Genomic DNA, 21,111 nt, shown 5'->3' with positions numbered 1-21,111 from the left:
CCGACGCATCAGACGTGGAATCCGCCAAAGCACTTCGCCTTCAAGTCACTGCCATGCTCGGTTCCGCTGGATTTCCGCTAAAGAAGTGGGTGTCGAACGCTCCAGAAGTCCTCCATGATGTTTCACCAGAAGATATGGCCATCCTTGTGGCCATCCAACCTCTCCACGATCTTCAGGATGAGCAGATTATCTCCACGCTCGGCCTATTGTGGGATCCAAAGGCCGACAACCTTCGATTCAAGGTAGAAGTACCTCTCCCGGCGGCCATCCTTACCATCGCCAAGATGTTTGACCCACTAGGCCTATTGAGTCCGGTCATCGCGAAGGCAAAGCTTTTCATGCAGCGTCTATGGGCATTGAAGCATGACGGTGTTCTCTGCGAGTGGGATTCTCCATTACCGGATCAGCTGCAACACGAGTGGAAGCAGTTCCATACCACGCTTCACATTTTGGCTACAGTCCAAGTTCCTCGCTTCGTGTTGCATATGGACCTTGCTGCTTCGTCCGCACGGAATTGGCGTAAGATATACAAGTCCACCTGTTGACATCGAAGTCAAAAGTCGCACCGCTGTCCACGCATCACTCCATCGCAAGACTAGAGCTCTGTGCAGCACACCTGGCTACTCAGCTCTTCAAGAAGGTGGATGCCTCGCTGAAGACCACCACCATCGCCTATTCCAGCACCGTACTTCAATGGCTGCGTGTCGTTCCAACCCGCTGGAAAACATTCTTCGCTAACCGCGTGTCGAAGATTCAGACCACCACAAGTATAGACCACTGGAGGCACATAGCTGGTTCCGAAAATCCGTTCCGATATTTCGCGCGGCCTCAATCCAACGGACATTATCAACTGTTCCCGTTGGTAGCATGGCCCTTCCTGGCTCGCACTGTCACCTGAATATTGGCCCAAGACCGTCATTGACCAGGAGAACTCCCCCGCAGCGTCCGAAGAAGGGCGCAAGGCACTGATTGTGGCAATGACCGCCGCACAAGCAGATTTATGTGGAGATCTGTTTTCTCGTTACTCTCGCTACAACAAGTTACGTCGTGTGGTTGCATTCTGCGGCCGCTATATCCAGCGATTAAAGGAGCGCATAGAGTTGCGCAGTTCCGGATCATTCCCTTCTCCGTTGGCCATTAGTAGCCGATCCATTTCAACGTCCATCATACCACTCACCACTTCCGAGCTCCAGCACGCTGAATACCTACTCTGCCGTTTAGCGCAGAAGGAAACATTTGCTGAGGAGTTGTCGGATCTTTCGAATGGCGAACGTGTCGCCAAGTCATCATCGCTGAAGTGGCTGAAACCGTTCGTGGATGAAGACGGTACTCTTCGCGTCGGAGGTCGCCTACGTATCGCCGCACTATCCGTCGCAAACAAGCACTCGATCGTTCTGTGCGCCAAACATCCGCTTTCTGCTCTACTGGCTAGCAGTTTTCACATTAGCCTACTGCACGCAGGGTCACAACTCCTGCTAGCCACTCTCCGCCAGAAGTTCTGGATCATTGGCGGAAGAAATCTTGTCCAGTCCGTCTTTCACCAATGCCACACTTGTTTCCGATCCAATCCCACTCTAGTCCAGCAGAGCACAGCCGATCTGCCGGTATCGCGAGTGTCGCCGACGCATCCGTTCTCCATTTGCGGTGTCGACTATTGTGGACCATTTTACGTGAAGTCAGCAGTACGAACCCGTGGCCCCACGAAAGTCTTCGTGGCCATATTCGTTTGTTTCTCGGCCAAGGCGGTCTTCATCGAGCTAGTGAGCGATCTATCCACTCCAGCTTTCCTAGCTGCACTCCGTCGTTAAGTCGCCCGCAGAGGAAGGATCGTCGAACTCCATTCGGACAACGCCACTACCTTCAAAGGAGCTTCGCATGCACTCAACCGAGTCTATCGCATGTCGAAGACTGAAGCCGCCGATCGAAACCAAATCTTTGACTGGTGCTCCGGAAACGAAGAATCATCTGCTGAAGGTAGTCGGCAGTGTCAACCTTGCCTACGAGGATCTATTGACCTTGTTGGCTCAAGTCGAGATGTGCCTGAATTCTCGGCCCCTGACACCGATACCGGAGGACCCAACCGACCTAGACGTCCTGACCCCAGAAAACTTCCTTGTCGGAAGCAACCTCCAGGCGGTTCCGAAATGCAACTGGAAGGAGACCGCCGACAACCGTTTGGACCACTGGGATCGCACCCAGAAGCATCTGCAGCAGATCTGGTCCCGCTGGTACCCCGAGTACTTGCAACAACTGCAGTCCAGTGCAACTAAGGGTTGCAATCCGCCCGTCACCATCGAGGTGGGCGCCATCATCATCATCAAGGAGGACAACGTTCCGCAAGCAAACTGGCCGCTGGGGAGAATCGTCAAGCTCCACCCAGGAAAAGATGGCGTCGTCCGTGTGGTGACTTTGAAGACAGCAAACGCCAACGAGGTGGTGTGCGCTGTAGCTCGCATTGCACTGCTTCCGACACCAAGATCAACATAACAGAAACCAGGTAGAGCAGCCCATTGTGGGAGAACTTGCCCCCGCCAGCATTCAAGCGATTATAGCCGATGGTCAACCATATCAGCTGTGGAAAAGGATGAATAGTAAACTGATAATTGTAAATACAGTATTTTATCGATTTTATCATCTCCTGGTTAATTTCTGGGGTGATAAAATAGGAAATGTGACAAAATCGGAAAAAAAATATTTTCAATTTTTTAATTTATTTCACAATTCGGGACCGATTTGCGATTTGGGCGTAACTTATTTTGTAAACAAACATTGGAATCCAAACTCCTGCTAAAGTAAGCGTTTTCTAACGAAACCACGGTATGCATCCGATAGAATAAGCTTTCCTCTATCAGGTAAGGGAATTAGTTTTGGAGAAAAACGCTTGCATTCTACGGAATCAATAGATCAATGTTTGTTTACAAAATAAGTTAGGCCCAAATCGCAAATTGGTCCCGAATTATGAATCAGTTTATGCCTTGGAATGGTAAAATGCGGGATTGGCACCCGTTATCTCTTGTCGAAAAGACTTAAAAATCCTTGACAGGTACTCAGAAATGATTTATAATTAAACCACAGGCGGTGAAGGTTTTTTCATGGAAATCAATGTTGTTTGCGGTATTATTTACAAAAATAAAAAGTATGACCAAAATTTTTGGGGTGACAAAATCGGGTCGAAAACGTGACAAAATCGGGGGTAGACAAAATCGGGGAGTGGCAAAATCGGGTCGACACTGTAGTAGCAAATAATACGTTGAAGCACAAAAAAGTACGGTCGGTTGTTTCTTTGGTCGTTTGATGACAAGAAATCTTTCTAGGTGTTCAGCTAAAAGTCCCACTTTAACTTTGCGTGGTCGGTTTGAGTGAAGTGTACTGGACTTAGTGCATTTGGTGGAGTGCTTTGAATCGCGGTAAACTTTTCGGGGCTAATTAAAAGTAGCGAAGCAAGTCCTTCGAGTATCGTGAACACATATCAACTTATAAATCGCCTTTCATTTCGAAACACGCTTACTTTAGAAACTTCTGCAAATGTTATAATTTACTTGCTTTATTAGATCTCAGATTTTCAAGATTATTTATTCCAAAATTTTACTTTTTCGGAATTTAACATTTCAAACCATTTTTCAAAATTTTAAAATTTTTGAATTTAATTTTTAAATTTTCAAGATTATTTATTCCAAGATTTTACTTTTTCGAAATTTAAGTTTTTGAGTTTTAAATTTTTTTAAATTTTTAAATTTTGAAATTTCTTAAATATTGAAATTTTAATTTTTTTCAAACTTTTAAATTTATTTTTAAACATTTAAATTTTTAAATTTTTAAACATTTAAATTTTTAATTTTTTAAATTTTTAAATTTTTAAATTTTCTAAATTTTTAAATTTTTAAATTTTTAAATTTTTATTTTTATTTTATTTAATTTTTATTTTTTTTAATTTTAAAATTTTAAAATTTTAATATTTTAAAATTTTAAAATTTTAAAATTTTAAAAATTTTGAATTTTTAAATTTTTAAATTTTTAAATTTTAAATTTTAAATTTTTAAATTTTAAATTTTAAATTTTAAATTTTTAAATTTTTAAATTTTAAATTTTAAATTTTAAATTTTAAATTTTAAAATTTTAAATTTTAAATTTTAAATTTTTAAATTTTAAATTTTAAATTTTTAAATTTTAAATTTTTAAATTTTAAATTTTAAATTTTTAAATTTTAAATTTTAAATTTTAAATTTTAAATTTTAAATTTTTAAATTTTTAAATTTTTAAATTTTTAAATTTTTAAATTTTTAAATTTTAATTTTTTTTACTTTTTTAATTTTTAAATCTTTAAATTTTAAATTTTTAAATTTTTAAATTTTTAAATTTTTAAATTTTTAAATTTTTAAATTTTTAAATTTTTAAATTTTTAAATTTTAAAATTTTTAAATTTTTAAATTTTTAAATTTTTAAATTTTTAAATCTTCAAATTTTTAAATTTTTAAATTTTTAAACTTTTAAATTTTTAAATTTTTAAATCTTTAAATTTTTAAATTTTAAAAATAGTTTATAGAATTTCCAATTATCATTTTTTATACAAATGATTTTAAAATTTCAAAATGGTTAAGAAAAGTTTATTTAAAAGTATAAATCTTTGAGTTTAAAAAAACATAGTTTATTAATTTTAAAATCTTAAAATTTTGGAATGAAAACTTTCAAATCTTCAATGCATATTTATTAATTTTATAAACATTTAAGCTTCTAGTATTCAAACTCTAAATTCAAATCATCGGAGGTACATTTATAGATGCTTAGCCTATGCATGCTATCGCATGCTACATAAAGACCAAATAGTAATAATATCTTAAGATCTCCTATAAGCTTCGCGAAGCATATGTATTCAGTGTAATGAATGTCGATTGCCAATAATTTCCATCGCAAAACTTCCGCTTCTGTCCTCCCTACCATATGTCATTTCAATAAATTCCACTTTAAAATGTTCCGTGTCGAATGACCTCTCGACTGCTTTTGAACACTCCAAAATCCCTGTTTGGTCACACTCGAAAACATCCACGAAGACAGCCAAATGATACCGCGCCGCTACTTAATAGGGAACCGTTCAATCCGAACCACCACACAGTACATAAATTGTCAATTTTTCATACCGCGTTTGCTCGCGCGTCGCTTTTGACCTGGGCTGCCGAGAGCCTACAGTGCCAATCGTCACAGCAATGAGCCATATCCGATGCCGATCCCCTCGGCCTTATAACTTTTTTTCCTAGCGATGAGCCTTTCACTCGGGCGAGTGAAATATGTTGCGTGAAAATTTCCTCCACTTGAAAGTCGGGGATGATTGTTGTTCTGCCATTGGAACGCGGGTCAGAATTAGGAGAATTTCGGGGTTTTTAGGATGAGGAAATATTAATCCTTTTATCCCGAGAAAAAAAACACACGCAACACCCAAAATAAATTACAACGCGCGTGTCGATGGACAGTTGAAGGTATCTACCGAACGAAGACAAAAAAAAGAGTTAAACAAGATAAATATGGTCGCGCTTAATTAAGACGGCCGGAAAGGGCTTTGGATTCCCTAGGGTAAAACCCTTGTTAGGAAACGGCGGAAAAAAAATCCACGCTCTGTTTACACAATTCGCGAGCAATTTTCGGTTCAATTGATCTTTTTTTGACCCGAATTCTCGCTGTGTTGGGTGTGGAGGAGAAAACGAGCTCAAAGTGAATTGTTAAGGAGCAGGAACCCCTTTTTTTAATCGCATCAACGCTGCAGCGCTGTTGAAAAGTTAAGTGCGATCAGCGTAATAAATAATAGATTTATGGCGTGGTGATGTTGGACATGGTAGGGGTAGTAGAATTATGATGTTTGATAATTTTTAAAATTAGAAGTTGTGCAATAATTTATGGCTAGCTGACTGGAAGCACAATGTGTTGACTTGAAATTAAACACAATCGATTCTATCGTTTCAACAAGCTCCAACAAGAGTGAGCACTGAAAGTTGGTTTGAACATTTTTTAATCTCAATTCTATATCAAACTGCGTTTTCCGAGGTGGGACAGTTCGTAGAATGACGTTTAGTCGAATGACATTTAGTCGAAAGGAAGAGTTGGTCGAAGGAACATTTAGTCGAATGAACATTCAGTCGAATAGAAAGTTAGTTAGTCGAATGTTGAAAGTGTTTAGTCGGTAATAGGTCAAACGGATAATTCGTCAATAGATTTTTGGTTAAATTTTAATAAATAATCCACAAGATACATGGATAAACTGATTAGATGACTTCAATGGGCGTGAGGAAGTTCAATCAGCAGCGAAAGAAACGAATACGGAAGCCAATGAGGATTTTTCACCTAAGCTAAAAGAAATTTCTGGAGACACTTGTGGCTTATAGAAAAATATAAAACCTATAGAAATAGCTAAATATTACACCCAACCGACGGTTGTTAGATTTTCCAACAATCATGTATAAGAATCTACCAAAACCTGTATAAGAACTGGGCATATGAAAAATTGATACTTATACAAATATTGTATAAGAATCTAACCATTTTGTAAGCTTTTCTTACATTTTTTGTATAAGAATCTAACAATCTCGCATATGCCCAATTCTTATACAGGTTTTGGTAGATTCTTATACATAATTGTTGGAAAATCTAACAACCGCCGGTTGGGTGTAGGTACTGATAATATAATAGGCTCTATTATGTTTTTCGGAACATGGTTAAAAACAATGAAATTAATGTTATTTTGAGAATACTCCATCGTAGTCGGCTTTGGAACATTTCGTTGATTAAAATTTAGTCTAATGACATTTTGTCGAAAGGACAATTGATCGAAGGGACATTTGGTCGAATGGAAATGGTTTTCTTATTCTTTTCATTGATAGTCTTTCTTTCACTCAATATTTATACAATAACTAGTTGAACCCACCCGACCTTGCTCGGGTTTGAATTTCTTGCGATCAAACTGTCAATAGCTGAGCTCAATGCAGCACCGCACTCTAGATCGACTTCAGTGTGAGCAAGATTTTCTCCACAACACACCAGACCGTTACATTTTCATGATGATCCGGCTTTCTAATCAAAATTGTCAACTTTTCAATAAATACAAACACTACCGTTCCCAAGACGAATCGATTAGTGATTTCTCAAATCGGTCAATCCGTTCGTGAGTTATATTGCCTCAAAGGAAATGCTAACTTATTTTTATATATTTTATATAACTTATTTTTATATAAGCGGCTTTTCGACTGACTTGTGATATTTTGTTAGTACAACGACAACAAAAACAGTTTCATATCAATTTACGCGCACGTTTGCAGTATGATATCCTCGGTTATGTGGTTGAGGGATATCCGATACGATTTGCGACCAATTAAATCTGCTAAACGAAAGTTTGAGCAGAAAATTGGGTAATTTTTCGTTGGCGCTTGGTGTGCTTTGGCTGAACCCCGACCATATAGAAGATTAGTTCAGTATAAAATTGTATTCCAACCATAATTTATTAATTTTTTTCTTATTCCTTTCTTTATTTGTTAGGCACTTAACCGCTACTGTGCCGAGATCTAGTGTGGTATTCTGCTGAACAGAATCCACACAGAATCTATTTTTAGATTTTCATTACCATTATTGTTGTCGTTACCAGTCCATCTCATCGTAAGTCCATTGTGTCCGTTTGTCTATGTCGTGCATCCAATGTTCGTTGCATTGTTCAGTTACCATTAAGCCGGGTCCGTTGGAGGGATGCCTCCGAGAAGAACAAGTTGTCAGTCGTCATCAGGCAACCGTGACGGTGAGCCGCGTTCCCCAATACGCTACCACATGGGCTGCGCATCCGGCGACTGACAAGGGTTTGGTGGAGGGGCTGGGAATCGAACCCATGACCATTCGCTTGTTAGGCGAACGTGTAGCCAACTACGCTACGGGACCCCCCTTTAATTTATCAATTATTGGCCAAAAATTTTATTTCGACCAAATGGTCATATGATCTAATGTCTATTCGACATAACCTATAATGACGAAACGTCGTTCGACTAAATTTCTTTTGATCAGGTGGTATATATTAATCGTAGTTGGTTAGAGGGATTCCCCAAAATCATTATCCTGTCGGGAATATCCTCGGCATATTCACCGTTTTCACATAACGTTTTTTTTATGATCCCATCATTCATCATGACCATGATCATGATCATGACCAAAGTTCTTTTCTATCAAATAGCCATTCGACGGAACGTCATTAGACCAAAATGTACCAAGATTATTAATTCGAGAATCCGCTTTGGACCAAATAATCTTTCGAACAAACGACATTCGACAAACTTCTTCGAGGAACTTCTTCATTCTGAAATCTAATTTCGACTAAATGTCCACTCGTCGTAGTGTCTTTTCGAACAAACGTCATTCGACAAAGTGTATTCTGTGGAGTTTCCGAAGGAATTCCTGGCGAAACTTCCGGAGAAATTCCTGGCGGAACTTCCGGAGAAATTTCAGGTGGAACTTCTGGAGGAATTCCAGGAGGAACTTCCGGAGGAATTCCTGGAGGAATTCCTCGAGGAACTTCCGGAGGAATTCCTCAAGGAACTTCAGGAGGAATTTCTCGAGGAACTTCAGGAGGAATTCCTGGAGGAACTTCCGGAGGAATCCCTGGAGGAACTTCCGGAGGAATTCCTGGAGGAACTTCTGGAGGAATTCCTGGAGGAACTTCAGGAAAAATTCCTCGAGGAACTTCAGGAGGAATTCCTCGAGGAACTTCAGGAGGAACTCCTGGATAAACTTCCGGAGGAATCCCTGGAGGAACTTCCGGAGGAATTCCTGGAAGAATTTCCGGAGGAATTCCTGGAGGAACTTCCGGAGGAATTCCTGGAGAAACTACTGGAGGAATTCCTGGAGGAACTTCCGGTGGAATTCCTGGAGGAACTTCCGGAGGAATTCCTGGAGGAACTTCCGGAGGAATTCCTGGAGGAACTTCCGGTGGAATTCCTGGAGGAACCTCCGGAGGAATTCCTGGAGGAAACTCCGGAGGAATTCCTGGAGGAACCTCCGGAGGAATTCCTGGAGGAACCTCCGGAGGAATTCCTGGAGGAACCTCCGGAGGAATTCCTGGAGGAACCTCCGGAGGAATTCCTGGAGGAACCTCCGGAGGAATTCCTGGAGGAACCTCCGGAGGAATTCCTGGAGGAACCTCCGGAGGAATTCCTGGAGGAACCTCCGGAGGAATTCCTGGAGGAACCTCCGGAGGAATTCCTGGAGGAACCTCCGGAGGAATTCCTAAAGGAACCTCCGGAGGAATTCCTGGAGGAACCTCCGGAGGAATTCCTGGAGGAACCTCCGGAGGAATTCCTGGAGGAACCTCCGGAGGAATTCCTGGAGGAACTTCCGGAGGAATTCCTGGAGGAACTTCCGGAGGAATTCCTGGAGGAACTTCCGGAGGAATTCCTGGAGGAACTTCCGGAGGAATTCCTGGAGGAACTTCCGGAGGAATTCCTGGAGGAACTTCCGGAGGAATTCCTGGAGGAACTTCCGGAGGAATTCCCGGAGGAACTTCCGGAGGAATTCCCGGAGGAACTTCCGGAGGAATTCCCGGAGGAACTTCCGGAGGAATTCCCGGAGGAACTTCCGGAGGAATTCCCGGAGGAACTTCCGGAGGAATTCCCGGAGGAACTTCCGGAGGAACTTCCGGAGGAATTCCCGGAGGAACTTCCGGAGGAATTCCCGGAGGAACTTCCGGAGGAATTCCCGGAGGAACTCCCGGAGGATTTCCTGGAGGAACTTCAGGAGCAACTACTGGAGGTACTTCCGGAGGAGTTCCTGGAGGAACTTCCGGAGGAATTCCTGGAGGAACTTATAGAGAAGTTCCTAGAGGAAATACTGCGGAAATTCCTGAAGGAACTACCGGAGATTTTGCTGGAAGTACTTCCAGAGGAATTCCTGGAGGTTCTTCCGGAGGAATTTCTCGAGAAGCTGTTGAATAGCAGACACGAAAGACCATCACCTTGTCGTAACACTCTGCGTATTTCAAAGGGACTCGAGAGTGCCTCTAAAACGCGAACTACGCATATCACCCGATCCACCGTCGTCTGGATCAACCGTATCAGGTTATTTGGAAATCCTTTTTCGTGCATTAGCTGCCATAGCTGGTCCCAATCTATTGTATCATATGCGGCTTTAAAGTCGATGAGTAGATGATGTGTGGGCACGTTTTATTCGCTGCATTTGTGCAATACCTGACGTACGGCAGAGCATTCACCCATAAATCCCGCCTGGTACTGGCCAACGAACATACGGGTAACCATTTGGTTTCAATCTTTCGGCGGATGCAAACAGACTCGCGTTGAAGCGGCTGCAACACTGTACACCGCGCTGGAGGCGAAATATCGGCAGTCACTGGAACAGCCCTGGACCGTGGGCTCTGGAGGAGACACATCGGCAGAGCTGCAGTACGTCGTGAAGGAGGCGTGCGTTGGAGTGGAACAGCAGACGGCTCAGCCTTACGGTTGACTTTGTAGCGAGGTTTGTTGTAAAGTCCGTCGTAAAGTTTTATGCGCGCTGTATTAAAGCGGCATAGAAAGAAGCTCAGTCGCGACATAGTACCTCTTCGAAAAGTTATCGCCCCATCAGCATTTCCTCAGGGTTATCTAAGCTGTTTGAAAAGGCGTTTCACAGCCGGTTATTTAAGTCTGCCGATCACCACAGCATCTTGCTCAAGGAACAGTTTGGTTTTCGACGCGGTCGATCAACTGTACACCAACTGACCCACGTTACCCACATCTTGCAATTGGTGGTAGTCTACGGTATAAAAATTGGGAGAGTACCTTGTATGCGGCGTCAGCAATGTGATTGCGTGGTAGTTGCTGCAATCCAGCTTATCGCCCTTTTTGTAGATGGGGCACACGACACCTTCCAATCACTCTTGCGGCAGAACCTTATCCTCCCAAACCTTGGTAATTACCCAGTGGAGCGCTCTAGTCAGCGCTTCATCACCGTGTTTAAATAGCTCTCCTGGTAGTTGGCAAACCCAAGGGGCTTTGTTGTCTTACCTTTGTACGCCTTCGAAAGTTTTAAGCGCATACATACTGCAACAAGGTAGTGGTCGGATTCAATATTAGCACTGCAGTAAGTGCGGAAGCTAGTGATGTCGGAGACGAATTTTCCGTCGATTAGAACGTGGTCGATTCGTTCTACGGAGCATGTCTCAGTTGCCATCGCTACCCGATCAAGAATGCATAACAAAATTATAACAAGGGGAGGTATTTATTTCAGAAAAATAATGTAACAAAATGTGTTATAAAATTGGCTGGTTAGTTGTTAAAATAACAAAAATTATATCAAAATTCCCTCTAGCCATAACATAATTATATCAGAGGTTGTTACCTTCATTTCAACATTATAACAACCGTTGATATGATTATGAGGTACAAAAATCTACTTTCATGGTAATTGCCTACATCACGTACAAAAATGTGGTACGCTGCAACGCCAGACTTCCATCCAATTTAACAATTAACTCTGTACTAGCTATTAATATCGAACATAGATTTAAATTATACTGGCGATGATTACCTCCGCTTTTTCCAATATTAAAAAATGTAGGCAATTATTTTGTGTAAATATACATAACTAATGATGTTATAATTTTGATATGAAATAAAACTGGTCAAAGACACATTTTTATCGAATTATCTAATTATAACACACGTTGTTTCAAATAACAACCATTGATAGAATTTAGTTATAATTTTGTTATGGATTCCTGATCGGGTAGGGCCAACGCTATGCTCCAGAAGACACTGCAATAAAAAAAGATTCGGTTGTTCTCTACGGACACGAAACATGGACAATGCTCTAGGAGGATTTGCAAGCACTCGGAGTATTCGAGAGACGGGTGCTTAGGACCATCTTTGGCGGCGTGCAAGAAGACAGTATGTGGCGGCGAAGAATGAACCACGGGCTTGCCTAGCTCTACGGTGAACCCAGTATCCAGAAGGTAGCTAAAGCCGGAAGGGTACGATGGGCAGGACATGTTGCAAGAATGCCGGACAGCAACCCTGCAAAGATGATGTTCGCTTACGATCCGGCAGGTACTTGACGGCGTGGGTCACAGCGAGCGAGGTGGGCAGACCAGGTGCAAAACGACTTGGCGAGCGTGGAGCGCATTCGATGATGGAGATATGCGGCCTCGAACCGTGAACTGTGGCGTCAAATTGTTGAATCAGTAAATTAATGATTTCGTGTGTGTTACTTCTACGTGAAGTTAAACGATTTACAATGATATGGAAGTGCTAATATCATCTTCCAAACTTGGACGTACATGTTCATGATAGCATTAGAGGCGAAAGTATAGAATTGATAGTTCCGTGCGGATACGGCAGGCATGAAGAATGTTTTTTATAGAAGTCGATTTGAAAGCGAGCGGAGGGCAATATTTGTGATGGCACATATCGCACGACCTTCCTTCTGCCAAACTCCCGGAAGAATATCAGTGTGGAAGCTGATATATCTCCACTGGCAAAAGGAAGGTGGTTTGATTTGCTCATATGCCATAGCGTGCGGAAGGATTTGCTATCGACGTTTGGAAGATGATATTAGCATTTCCATATCATTGTTGAATCAGTGTTATTTGTTTGAATGTAAATTAAATAAATGAAATGAAGTCAAACAATCAGTCGCAATTGATAAGTTGAAGACGGTGTTCGAATAAATAAATAAAAATAAATACAGGTTTTTTTTATCAATCTGTTGGTGTATGTTAATGATCTTATATTTAGCAATTGGTAAATACATTGAAAACACGCAGACCGCATGTTTGCTGTCTTTTCCATACATACGAATGCTTAGAAACAACACAGATATTAAGTGCATAAATGCTTAATAAGTTCATTTTATTATTTTTTTATTAGGTTGCGAGTTTATTTATTGAGTAATAAAAAGTACATCAGTACAAAGTACAGTACAAAAGTACAATAGCAAAAATATGTTATAAGCAAAACTAATTTGTTCAGACGGATATTTAAAAAAATAAGTTAAGATTTATAAAGACATTCACAACTTATCTCCGCTCTGTAGATTTATACGATACTGATACGCTGTGCAGAAAACTTGCCTCAACCCTCTCTTCTCTTAAAATTCCTTTGAAAAGCGTATCACTTTCAATACACGTGTCATAATTGAAACCGACCAACCCATCAAAGATAATCCATTTCCAATTTTCAATCAATTTCCGTCAAATGAATTTCATTTGAAATCTGACACCACCATCCACCGACCAATGCCATAATCCACCGACAATCCTTTCGTCACATTTGCCTAACACAATGAATACAAAAAAAAATGTATAATCGCAAAACATCAAGAGGGTGTCTGCTAAGTCCAATATTCCACATTTTTTCCACTCAAAAAGCAGATTTTAAAACCCAAAACTCGAACGCGCTCACAATCAGAAATCCAAGCCGGGAATCAAATGCACGTGTTTGCATTTGTCACCAAACATTGACCACTTTAGGCTGATCGCAGAATGAACCGTCCTTGCGCGCATCACCACCCTCCGTTAGATCGCATCGGCACTCGAGTCGGAAGCGTTACCCCTGACGGTAGGTACTAGTCGTCGCTGTTGTCGTCCCCTCACTACAAAAACCATCGTCAGGGGGAGAATCGAGCAACCAAGCATCGGAAAAGGTACAGTACTTGCAACGTTGACGCACTGTCAAAGCAGCACGGAAACAGGAATCGTCCCTTTGGATTGTTCCGAATGCGTCGTCCTCAATTATAACTATTATATTGTGTGTCGCCGGGTTGTGTCATTTTAGCTTTTTCCTCAATGCGGACCGAGGGGTTCCTTCTGTTTCGAGTTGTGTAACTGGGCTAAATTACCACCACAGGAGACAAACCGTTCGATGTTGTGGTTTTGTAACGAACAACTTGAGCGACCACCCGGTGTCAGAAACGTTTCAAATCTTCGCCATGGGACGGTTGCAGCTGACCTCAGAAGTGTAAGCGAAGCAAGTACCCACCACGCTGTTTATTGCGGAATCCCAGTTGACAGATATGACAAAATACGACCTAATTCAGAGTGCAAAGCGAAACAATATCCGCGGCAAAACTGCTCGCTAAATGCTATCGCTGGGTTGTTTCTTGGCAACGGATCGACGAGTAGGTAATCATTATCTGTGGGGACCTGGCTACGTTGCTGCTGCCAGCCTAACCGGTATCGTTGGCCGCGGATAGACAATAATGTTAGGAAAAATCCAACGATCCAGGTTTCGGAGGGGAATCCGTTCAGCACGAGTGGTTTTGGGCGAATGAAGGACAAATTAGATGGAACACACAGCATCATCATGGTTGAGTTTTAATTAAAGCCAAAACATTTTAATCCGGCGGTAGTGGTTGTTTTCGGTGGGCAATGATCCACTGACACCCGGTTGTGTGCAATTGAATGGTAGAGTTGTTGTCCCTTGATTACTGGTGACGGCCATAAATTTGCCCAGTTTATTGAGCGCTGAAAATTGATTTTTCATCAGGATGAGTCGAGTGGCCCGCAGAAAAATCAAAGCAAGGGTCTAGGATGATCTTTTATGAAAGTGGATCCGAAGATCATAGAATGCATTGATAAGAACAAGACAAATACATGGCAATTGTCCAGCGTCCAGTCGTAAAATATCAAATTGCCAAAAAAAATAATATGAAGGCGACTTTTCGGCTCTTTTATTTGCGCCTTCTTCTGAATAACATTGATTGCAGTGGAATCATTTTGCTTCCAATATAATTTAAAATGAACAATTCTGTAACATATTTAGATTCTTTCTACATTATCGCTTATAAAATAGGCTAGCCAGAACGCGCTTGCAAAACGTATCAAGTGAAAACCTTATGATAAAAATCAAGAGCTTCAAATCAATTTATGAAATATTTTAAAGTGAATCATTCACCACCATAACCTTCTATTGAATTAAGTTAGTTGTTGAAAAATACTAATCTACAAATATTCCACTCTTCACGCGGACAAAAACACGAAGGAACAGAAAATTACGCTTCTTTCAATATTTAAATAAATTGTGGAATTTCGAAATTATATTTTGATCTACTCTTAGACATGCATGAAGGACATCAAAAACTTTTACAATTCTGATCAATTGAAAGTAAAAAACAATAGTCAAAGTACTCTGCCTCAGGCCGGCTAAGGCTGGGCATTAGAAGGCTAAGAAAAATTGTCAAAAGAAAAATGCCAAAAGAGCAATAGATAATTGATTTCACGTGCCAAATCCCTTTTTCATCTGAAATCTGGGAAAAAAAATCCGCGGATAAGACTAACAAGAATCTCAACAAGGAAAGAACATTAAAAATGTCATTTTAATTATTTCCATGAATATGGTAAGCGCATGACAATAAGGTCGATACAAATATTAAATTTATTTGTTCCGAAGACGAGCCAGCCTCGGGCTGAAAGTCTCCTTAATAAAGACACACAAAAAAATTATTTTATGTCCGACGGCTCTTGGAAGGTACGAGGGGGGGGGGATTAAAAAAATAAAAAGGAAACGAAAAAAAAGTTCAAAACGCAATTATTCCGTGCGAAATTTGAAATATTAATGAAAAATGATAGCAGAGCGCGTTTAGAGAAAACAAAGAATATGAATATTTGTAATATAGTTTTATCCAGTAGTGAATTTATCACAAAATTTTATATGAATAAAACATACAGAAACTTATTTCTGAAGAAAATTTGGTTATTTTTTTTGGAAAAGTGCAAATTCTTGCATAGGTTCGAAATTGCAGACTTCGCGGGCTACATATTCGGAATTCATAGGTAAAGTCTGAAGTAGAACCGGTGGAGCATGTCATATCAGCATGCCCACGTTCCTCAAATTATTGGAATGCCATGCTAGTTAGCGGCATAGATACGACAACGGACAAACCCATAGACAGGATACAGGAGGCAAATTCACCCATGCAAGTTACATGCACGGGTGTGCTGCGGGGTCATTGTGGCTCATCTGAGGCACGATGTGAGATATTTTCTCAGGTGTCTGGTTGCAGATTCGCCTTTAAATACCTTACTCCAAGCAATGGTACGATACACTGAAAACAAACCTGCTTTTTTGAGAGTTAAAGTTCCACTTGTTTTATGAAAAACTAGTAGACCCGATGAACTTCGTTTTGCCTAAAATTAATTAGTTCTCGAGTTATGCAGAAATTTATGCTTCATTTGTATGGGAGCTCCTATTTCCAGAAGAAGAGGGGTTTCGAACCACCACTGAAACATATCTTCCTTTCCAAAACCTCCACATGCCAGATTTGGGATTACTCACGCAGTCCCGCCGCTCTTGTGCACGACATTTGTGTTTTTTTCAAAGATGTTGTAAAACAAGGGTGCGAGTCCCGCAAGGTTAAGTAGATAGATAGATAAAACATTCTTCCAAACAAGTTCAAAAATAAACTCTATTACTTTGTAAACATAGCGATGGGTATTGTTACATTGTTACAGAGGCTATACGGCACTGGGAATTGGGTCCTTCTCTCTCCATCTTTGACTTGGGCCCAAGTCTGACTCCTAACGACTTCGTTTATTTTTCTGTTAGGTTTTCATCGCCAGGATATCTCAGGTCTACCTCTGCTGCGATGTCCTGCCAGATTCCTATCCAGCGCTTGCTTCCAGATTTCGTCTCCGCTCTTACGCGGTGTGAGGCCGGCCTACGTCCATTCACACTGTGGAGTTGCTGTTGATATTGGATTTCGATGGCATTGTCGATGGGGCTCAGCATTCGGGATCCAGCTGTGAGGCTACCAGGCCCAAGCTGTAAAACGTAGACATCGGCATTGCCTGGGCCGATTGGATCCCCATGTTCTATGTTGGTCTTGGTCCGCTACCCGACGTTGGCTGGCTTTGGTTTTCGACCTTCTCCACTGTTTGCCCGGCTATTGTGGAGTTGGAGTTGATCATATACAGCAATTTGGTCTTGCTGACGTTGATGAGTGGAAGTGTACGACCAGGTCATTTCACTTTAGCGACTCCATTGCACAGGAGTCGATTTTGTCTAGACCTCCCTGGGACGCCGACAGTTTTTTCCGATTCAGACGATGGAAGGTTTCTCCGTGGCTAATCAGTACCAAATGGAAGGACTCTTGAAATTCAATGAACTGCTCCAGGATAATGCGAAGCATGATAGTATAATTCTCACATTATCATCCAGGCCGGAATCCTGTCGGCTGCCGTCGGAGAATTGTCAAACTTTCCCTACATACGAATTAGGATAAGCCTTCAGAATTTGAAGAAGTTGTTCTAAGTGGTCGAGCCAACGTTTAAACTGATCAGTTGGATCGGTGAGTGACTGACATGTCGCGTCTTTCCCTGGCATCTACCAATTTGTCCTTGCTCCAATCAGACTTCGTTGCGGCTTTCCTCCCCTTGCATTGTAAGCTGGGGAGTCCACCCACACTCGCTACTCCCATCTGGAACCAGAAGCAGTTGATTTAGTTCTCAGGAGCCGCTTTTAGTTGGCAGGACCAAGATTAATTCATTACTAGGTTTCCAATCTACCAAATTCATGGAAGAGAAGAAGGCGGGGTGGAAAATAGGGCATTGGTGGATATCCTGACCGATGAAGAAAGGATGGCTCAGCATCCGGAGATTATTGCCTCAATTTCTCACTAACTTGGACAGCTGAAATGTTGGTTCGAGCACTTTGAACAGCTTTTTGAAGTTTCTGCCAGTGTTCTTCAAAAAGCAGCCATCCGACGCATGAAATCTAAAGAGGCCCCCAAGGTCGATCGGCTTTTGGCGGAGGTGTTCAGGGCTGATTCTATGCTGTTTGTGCGAATGTTACACAACTATTATGCAATATCCGCTCCTCATCATTCTGGAGCAGGTTAAACAGGTGGAAGTGTCCCTTTATTTGCTAAACATTCATTGACCACGGAAAAGTCAATTGTTTATCTATTGTCTGAATCACGAAAATCTATGTGGCGCCCATTGATGCAAGCGATTTTCAGATAGGGTCGTACCTTCACCGACCCCATTCATATAGTCGCTGATGTGAAGTAAGGACGCATTTCATCTCCACTGTTACTTCTCATCGTAATCGATGAGATCTTGGTAGGTACGATAGACCGTGTGCCATACCTTGAGCTGTTTGACAGTTTATTTTTGTGAAACATCTAGACGACTCCGATTTGGCTAATGATCACGAAACGCTATATCAGTACTGCAACGCTCTTTTCTGCGGAGTGGGCTTAACAAGCTGACCGTATGCTTCTTTGGGACGTCTCACCATCAACGTCAGCAGGACCATGTGGTTGAGTGTCATCGAGAACAGCCCCTCAAACTTTGAAGTAGCCGAACGTGGGTCTACCACATATTGCAAGGGATCTTAGGCGGAATTTGTAAGCAAGAGTCCCTTTTATATTCGTGACCTGATAGGATATATAGAATATTTATGCCGATAGAGATATTTGATCGTATTTTCACTTTAAATACTCTTGGCGACAAATGTATGGTCTATAAATGATATATTTCGTGCCAAAATAAAAATAGTGATACAAAATGCTCAAAATTAAAAAAAATAAAACCCATAAAAAAACATTTTTTTTTCGCCCTTTCGAAATTTTTGGAAAATTTAAGGGGGGGTGACAGAAAATAAATTTAATATTTGTATCGGCCTAAATGTCAAATAAATAAATAAATGAATTCAAAGCTCTTTTTAATAGAAATTGATTTAAATGACGCTAAAAGAAGCCTCATCTTATTTAAGTTGCTCCAAAAAAGCGGGACTCATGTACTTTCGTCACGAAAAGTTAAAAAATCCTGGCCAAATTACAGTCTGGGGTGGCATTGCGCATCTCGATTCGAACGAAATTCTATCGAGTCGAACATGTTTGGCATTACGGCTTTCGATTCGATCTCGAAAACAACTCATCGTTCGAGCATGCTCGAGGAGGTACAAGAATAACGAGATGTTTTGGCATTATGGATGTTCGATAGTACACTGGAAAACGACTCAAGTCGAATGAAAAACACTCGTCACCTTTATAGCTTTCGAATGTTGTTCGAGAGTCATTTATTGCTAAAAGTTTTTAATTATATTTAATATTATTTCACTGCGGGAAGAGAATAAATGATTCATTATTGTATTTGAAAGAAAAAAAAATGTCATTAGTATACCTACTTTTATAGTTTACAGAATGCAATCTCTACAATTCGCGTAAAAAAGACTTCAACTGAAATCGTTTTTTACCGTTTTCACGTATTTCTTGATGCTTTCGATAAACCGCGTGAAAAAGCTTTGGGTAAAATCTACGTAAAAATAGTTGCGTTAAATAAAAAACCCAGATTAATCCACCTAGCGTTGGTAGTGCCTTTCTCGCATTTAGTTAAGACACCAACCTTAGATGGGGTTTATATGGTCCGATGTACCATTTTCTTCATAACTTTTAAACGCAATGACCGATCGTTATAAAATTCAATAGTGATCAACAAGGCTTTGTCCCTTGTCGAATGAAACTTGTTGCGAGAAAATCGGTTAAGGATTTCTATACGAAAAGTTGCCTAATGTTTTTTATAACTTTTATGCACACACATACACATATACATACACACGGACAGACAGACATGTGCTCAGCTCGTCGAGCTGAGTCGATTGGTATATAATACTATGGGTCTCAGAGGCTTCTATAAAAAGTTCGTTTTCGGAGTGAAATGATAGCCTTTCGGTACAACTTAGTTGTACGAGAAAGGCAAAAACGTGCAAAAGATTAATCAAATCTCGCGTGATTTTTGAAAACGTCATAAGTCTAAATGAGAGACTCTCTTTTAATACGCTCTCTTTTGCCAATATCTAGGCTAGTTTAATATTTGTTGCAATATTTTCACCTCAGCACACTAGACAAAGCTATTTGCTTCAGATCGGTACTGGAAAATCCAATGTAAATGTTAGTATGGCTTTGTAATAAACGAAAGAGAAAGTAAACAAAGAGAGCCTCTCTTTTGGACTCACCTGGTTAGCATGTTCATAGACCCGCTCAAATCCAGCGCACATTCTCACTTCAACGAGTGACCGGACGAGTGCCGAGGTAAGACCAAAGATTCCGGGTGGAGATAGCTTCCAGTTCAGTGGTGCCCAGACGACCCGATGCCGGTGCATTCGCGCTCCACGATCTACTCAACTGATCCCCGACGGTGGACCTAGCCTTCTCCGATTAACCGCTTTCCCATGCACTGCGCTTTTTAGCTTCTTGATTAACTGTTGAGCCATATAGCTCACGCCTAGGTCGCGAACTACTCGGATAGTCCCCGGTGGTGATCCTACACCGACGGGGAGTTTCCCGACGTCGGAAGCTCCCCCGTAACCGACGACTCGCCTCAACGGGTGACCTGACGAGGGCCGAGGTCAATCCAAGGATTCCGGGTGGAGATAAGTTCCGGTTCAATGGTGCCCCGCTGACCCGGAGCCGGTGCATTCGCACGATACGATCTACTCGACTGGTCCCCGGCGGTGGGCCTAGCCTTCTCCGATAAGCGAGTTTCGATTGCCTCACCTTATTCGTTGAACCATTTAGCTCCGGCGACGACTCGGGTAGTGCCCAACCTACTAAGTCTAACCTACTCTGAAGAGAAGATCCCCGAAAGTGTGAGCTCCTCCGAAACCGGCCATTTCGTCGAGTTCTGAGGCTACGCGCGGTAGCTGGCGCTGGCGTTCCCATTCATTATCGACCAGTCTTCACGAAAACATGAACCGCGTTTTCCCGTGTGCAAGTTCGCACTCAAACATGCATACTAGATCCAAACCGAGTTCATCATAAACCGAACCAAAATCGCACCCAGTTTGAACACGAGTGTGCGCCCAAGTTCAAACACACGGGTTTGAACATGGAAGTTTAAACATCAGTTTACACACAGCATGCTGTTCATCTGTTCATGTTGGTCAAATGGTTTTTCTTCTTGAGTAGAGGTGATGGCCTAGTGGTAACTCGTTTGGCGTTCACTCAGGGCACTAGTGTTTAAATCCTTGTCTTTGGATATTTTTTTTATGGCACATGGATAGTTTTAGTTTTATAACTGGCACTTTTCAGCCCTTGTCGGGTGGTGGAATAGCTGAATAAGATACTTAACCCCCTACCCACAGTTTGCGCTTGGTCCGAAATCTC

The 21,111-nt window shown here is 41.4% G+C and overlaps 1 protein-coding gene across 1 annotated transcript; it reads left to right on the top strand.

Moving 5' to 3' along the window:
• Positions 1-977: 977 nt before the first annotated feature.
• On the top strand, positions 978-1,808 carry LOC134207360 (uncharacterized). The gene has a single exon (XM_062683077.1). The coding sequence runs from the start codon at positions 978-980 to the stop codon at positions 1,806-1,808; it is 831 nt and encodes a 276-aa protein (XP_062539061.1).
• Positions 1,809-21,111: the final 19,303 nt, after the last annotated feature.

This window comes from Armigeres subalbatus, chromosome 1 (genome assembly GCF_024139115.2).
Source record: "Armigeres subalbatus isolate Guangzhou_Male chromosome 1, GZ_Asu_2, whole genome shotgun sequence".
Lineage (NCBI taxonomy): Eukaryota > Metazoa > Arthropoda > Insecta > Diptera > Culicidae > Armigeres > Armigeres subalbatus.
The sequence above is the reverse complement of the archived record's forward strand: the minus strand, read 5'-3'. Positions and strand labels throughout refer to the sequence as shown.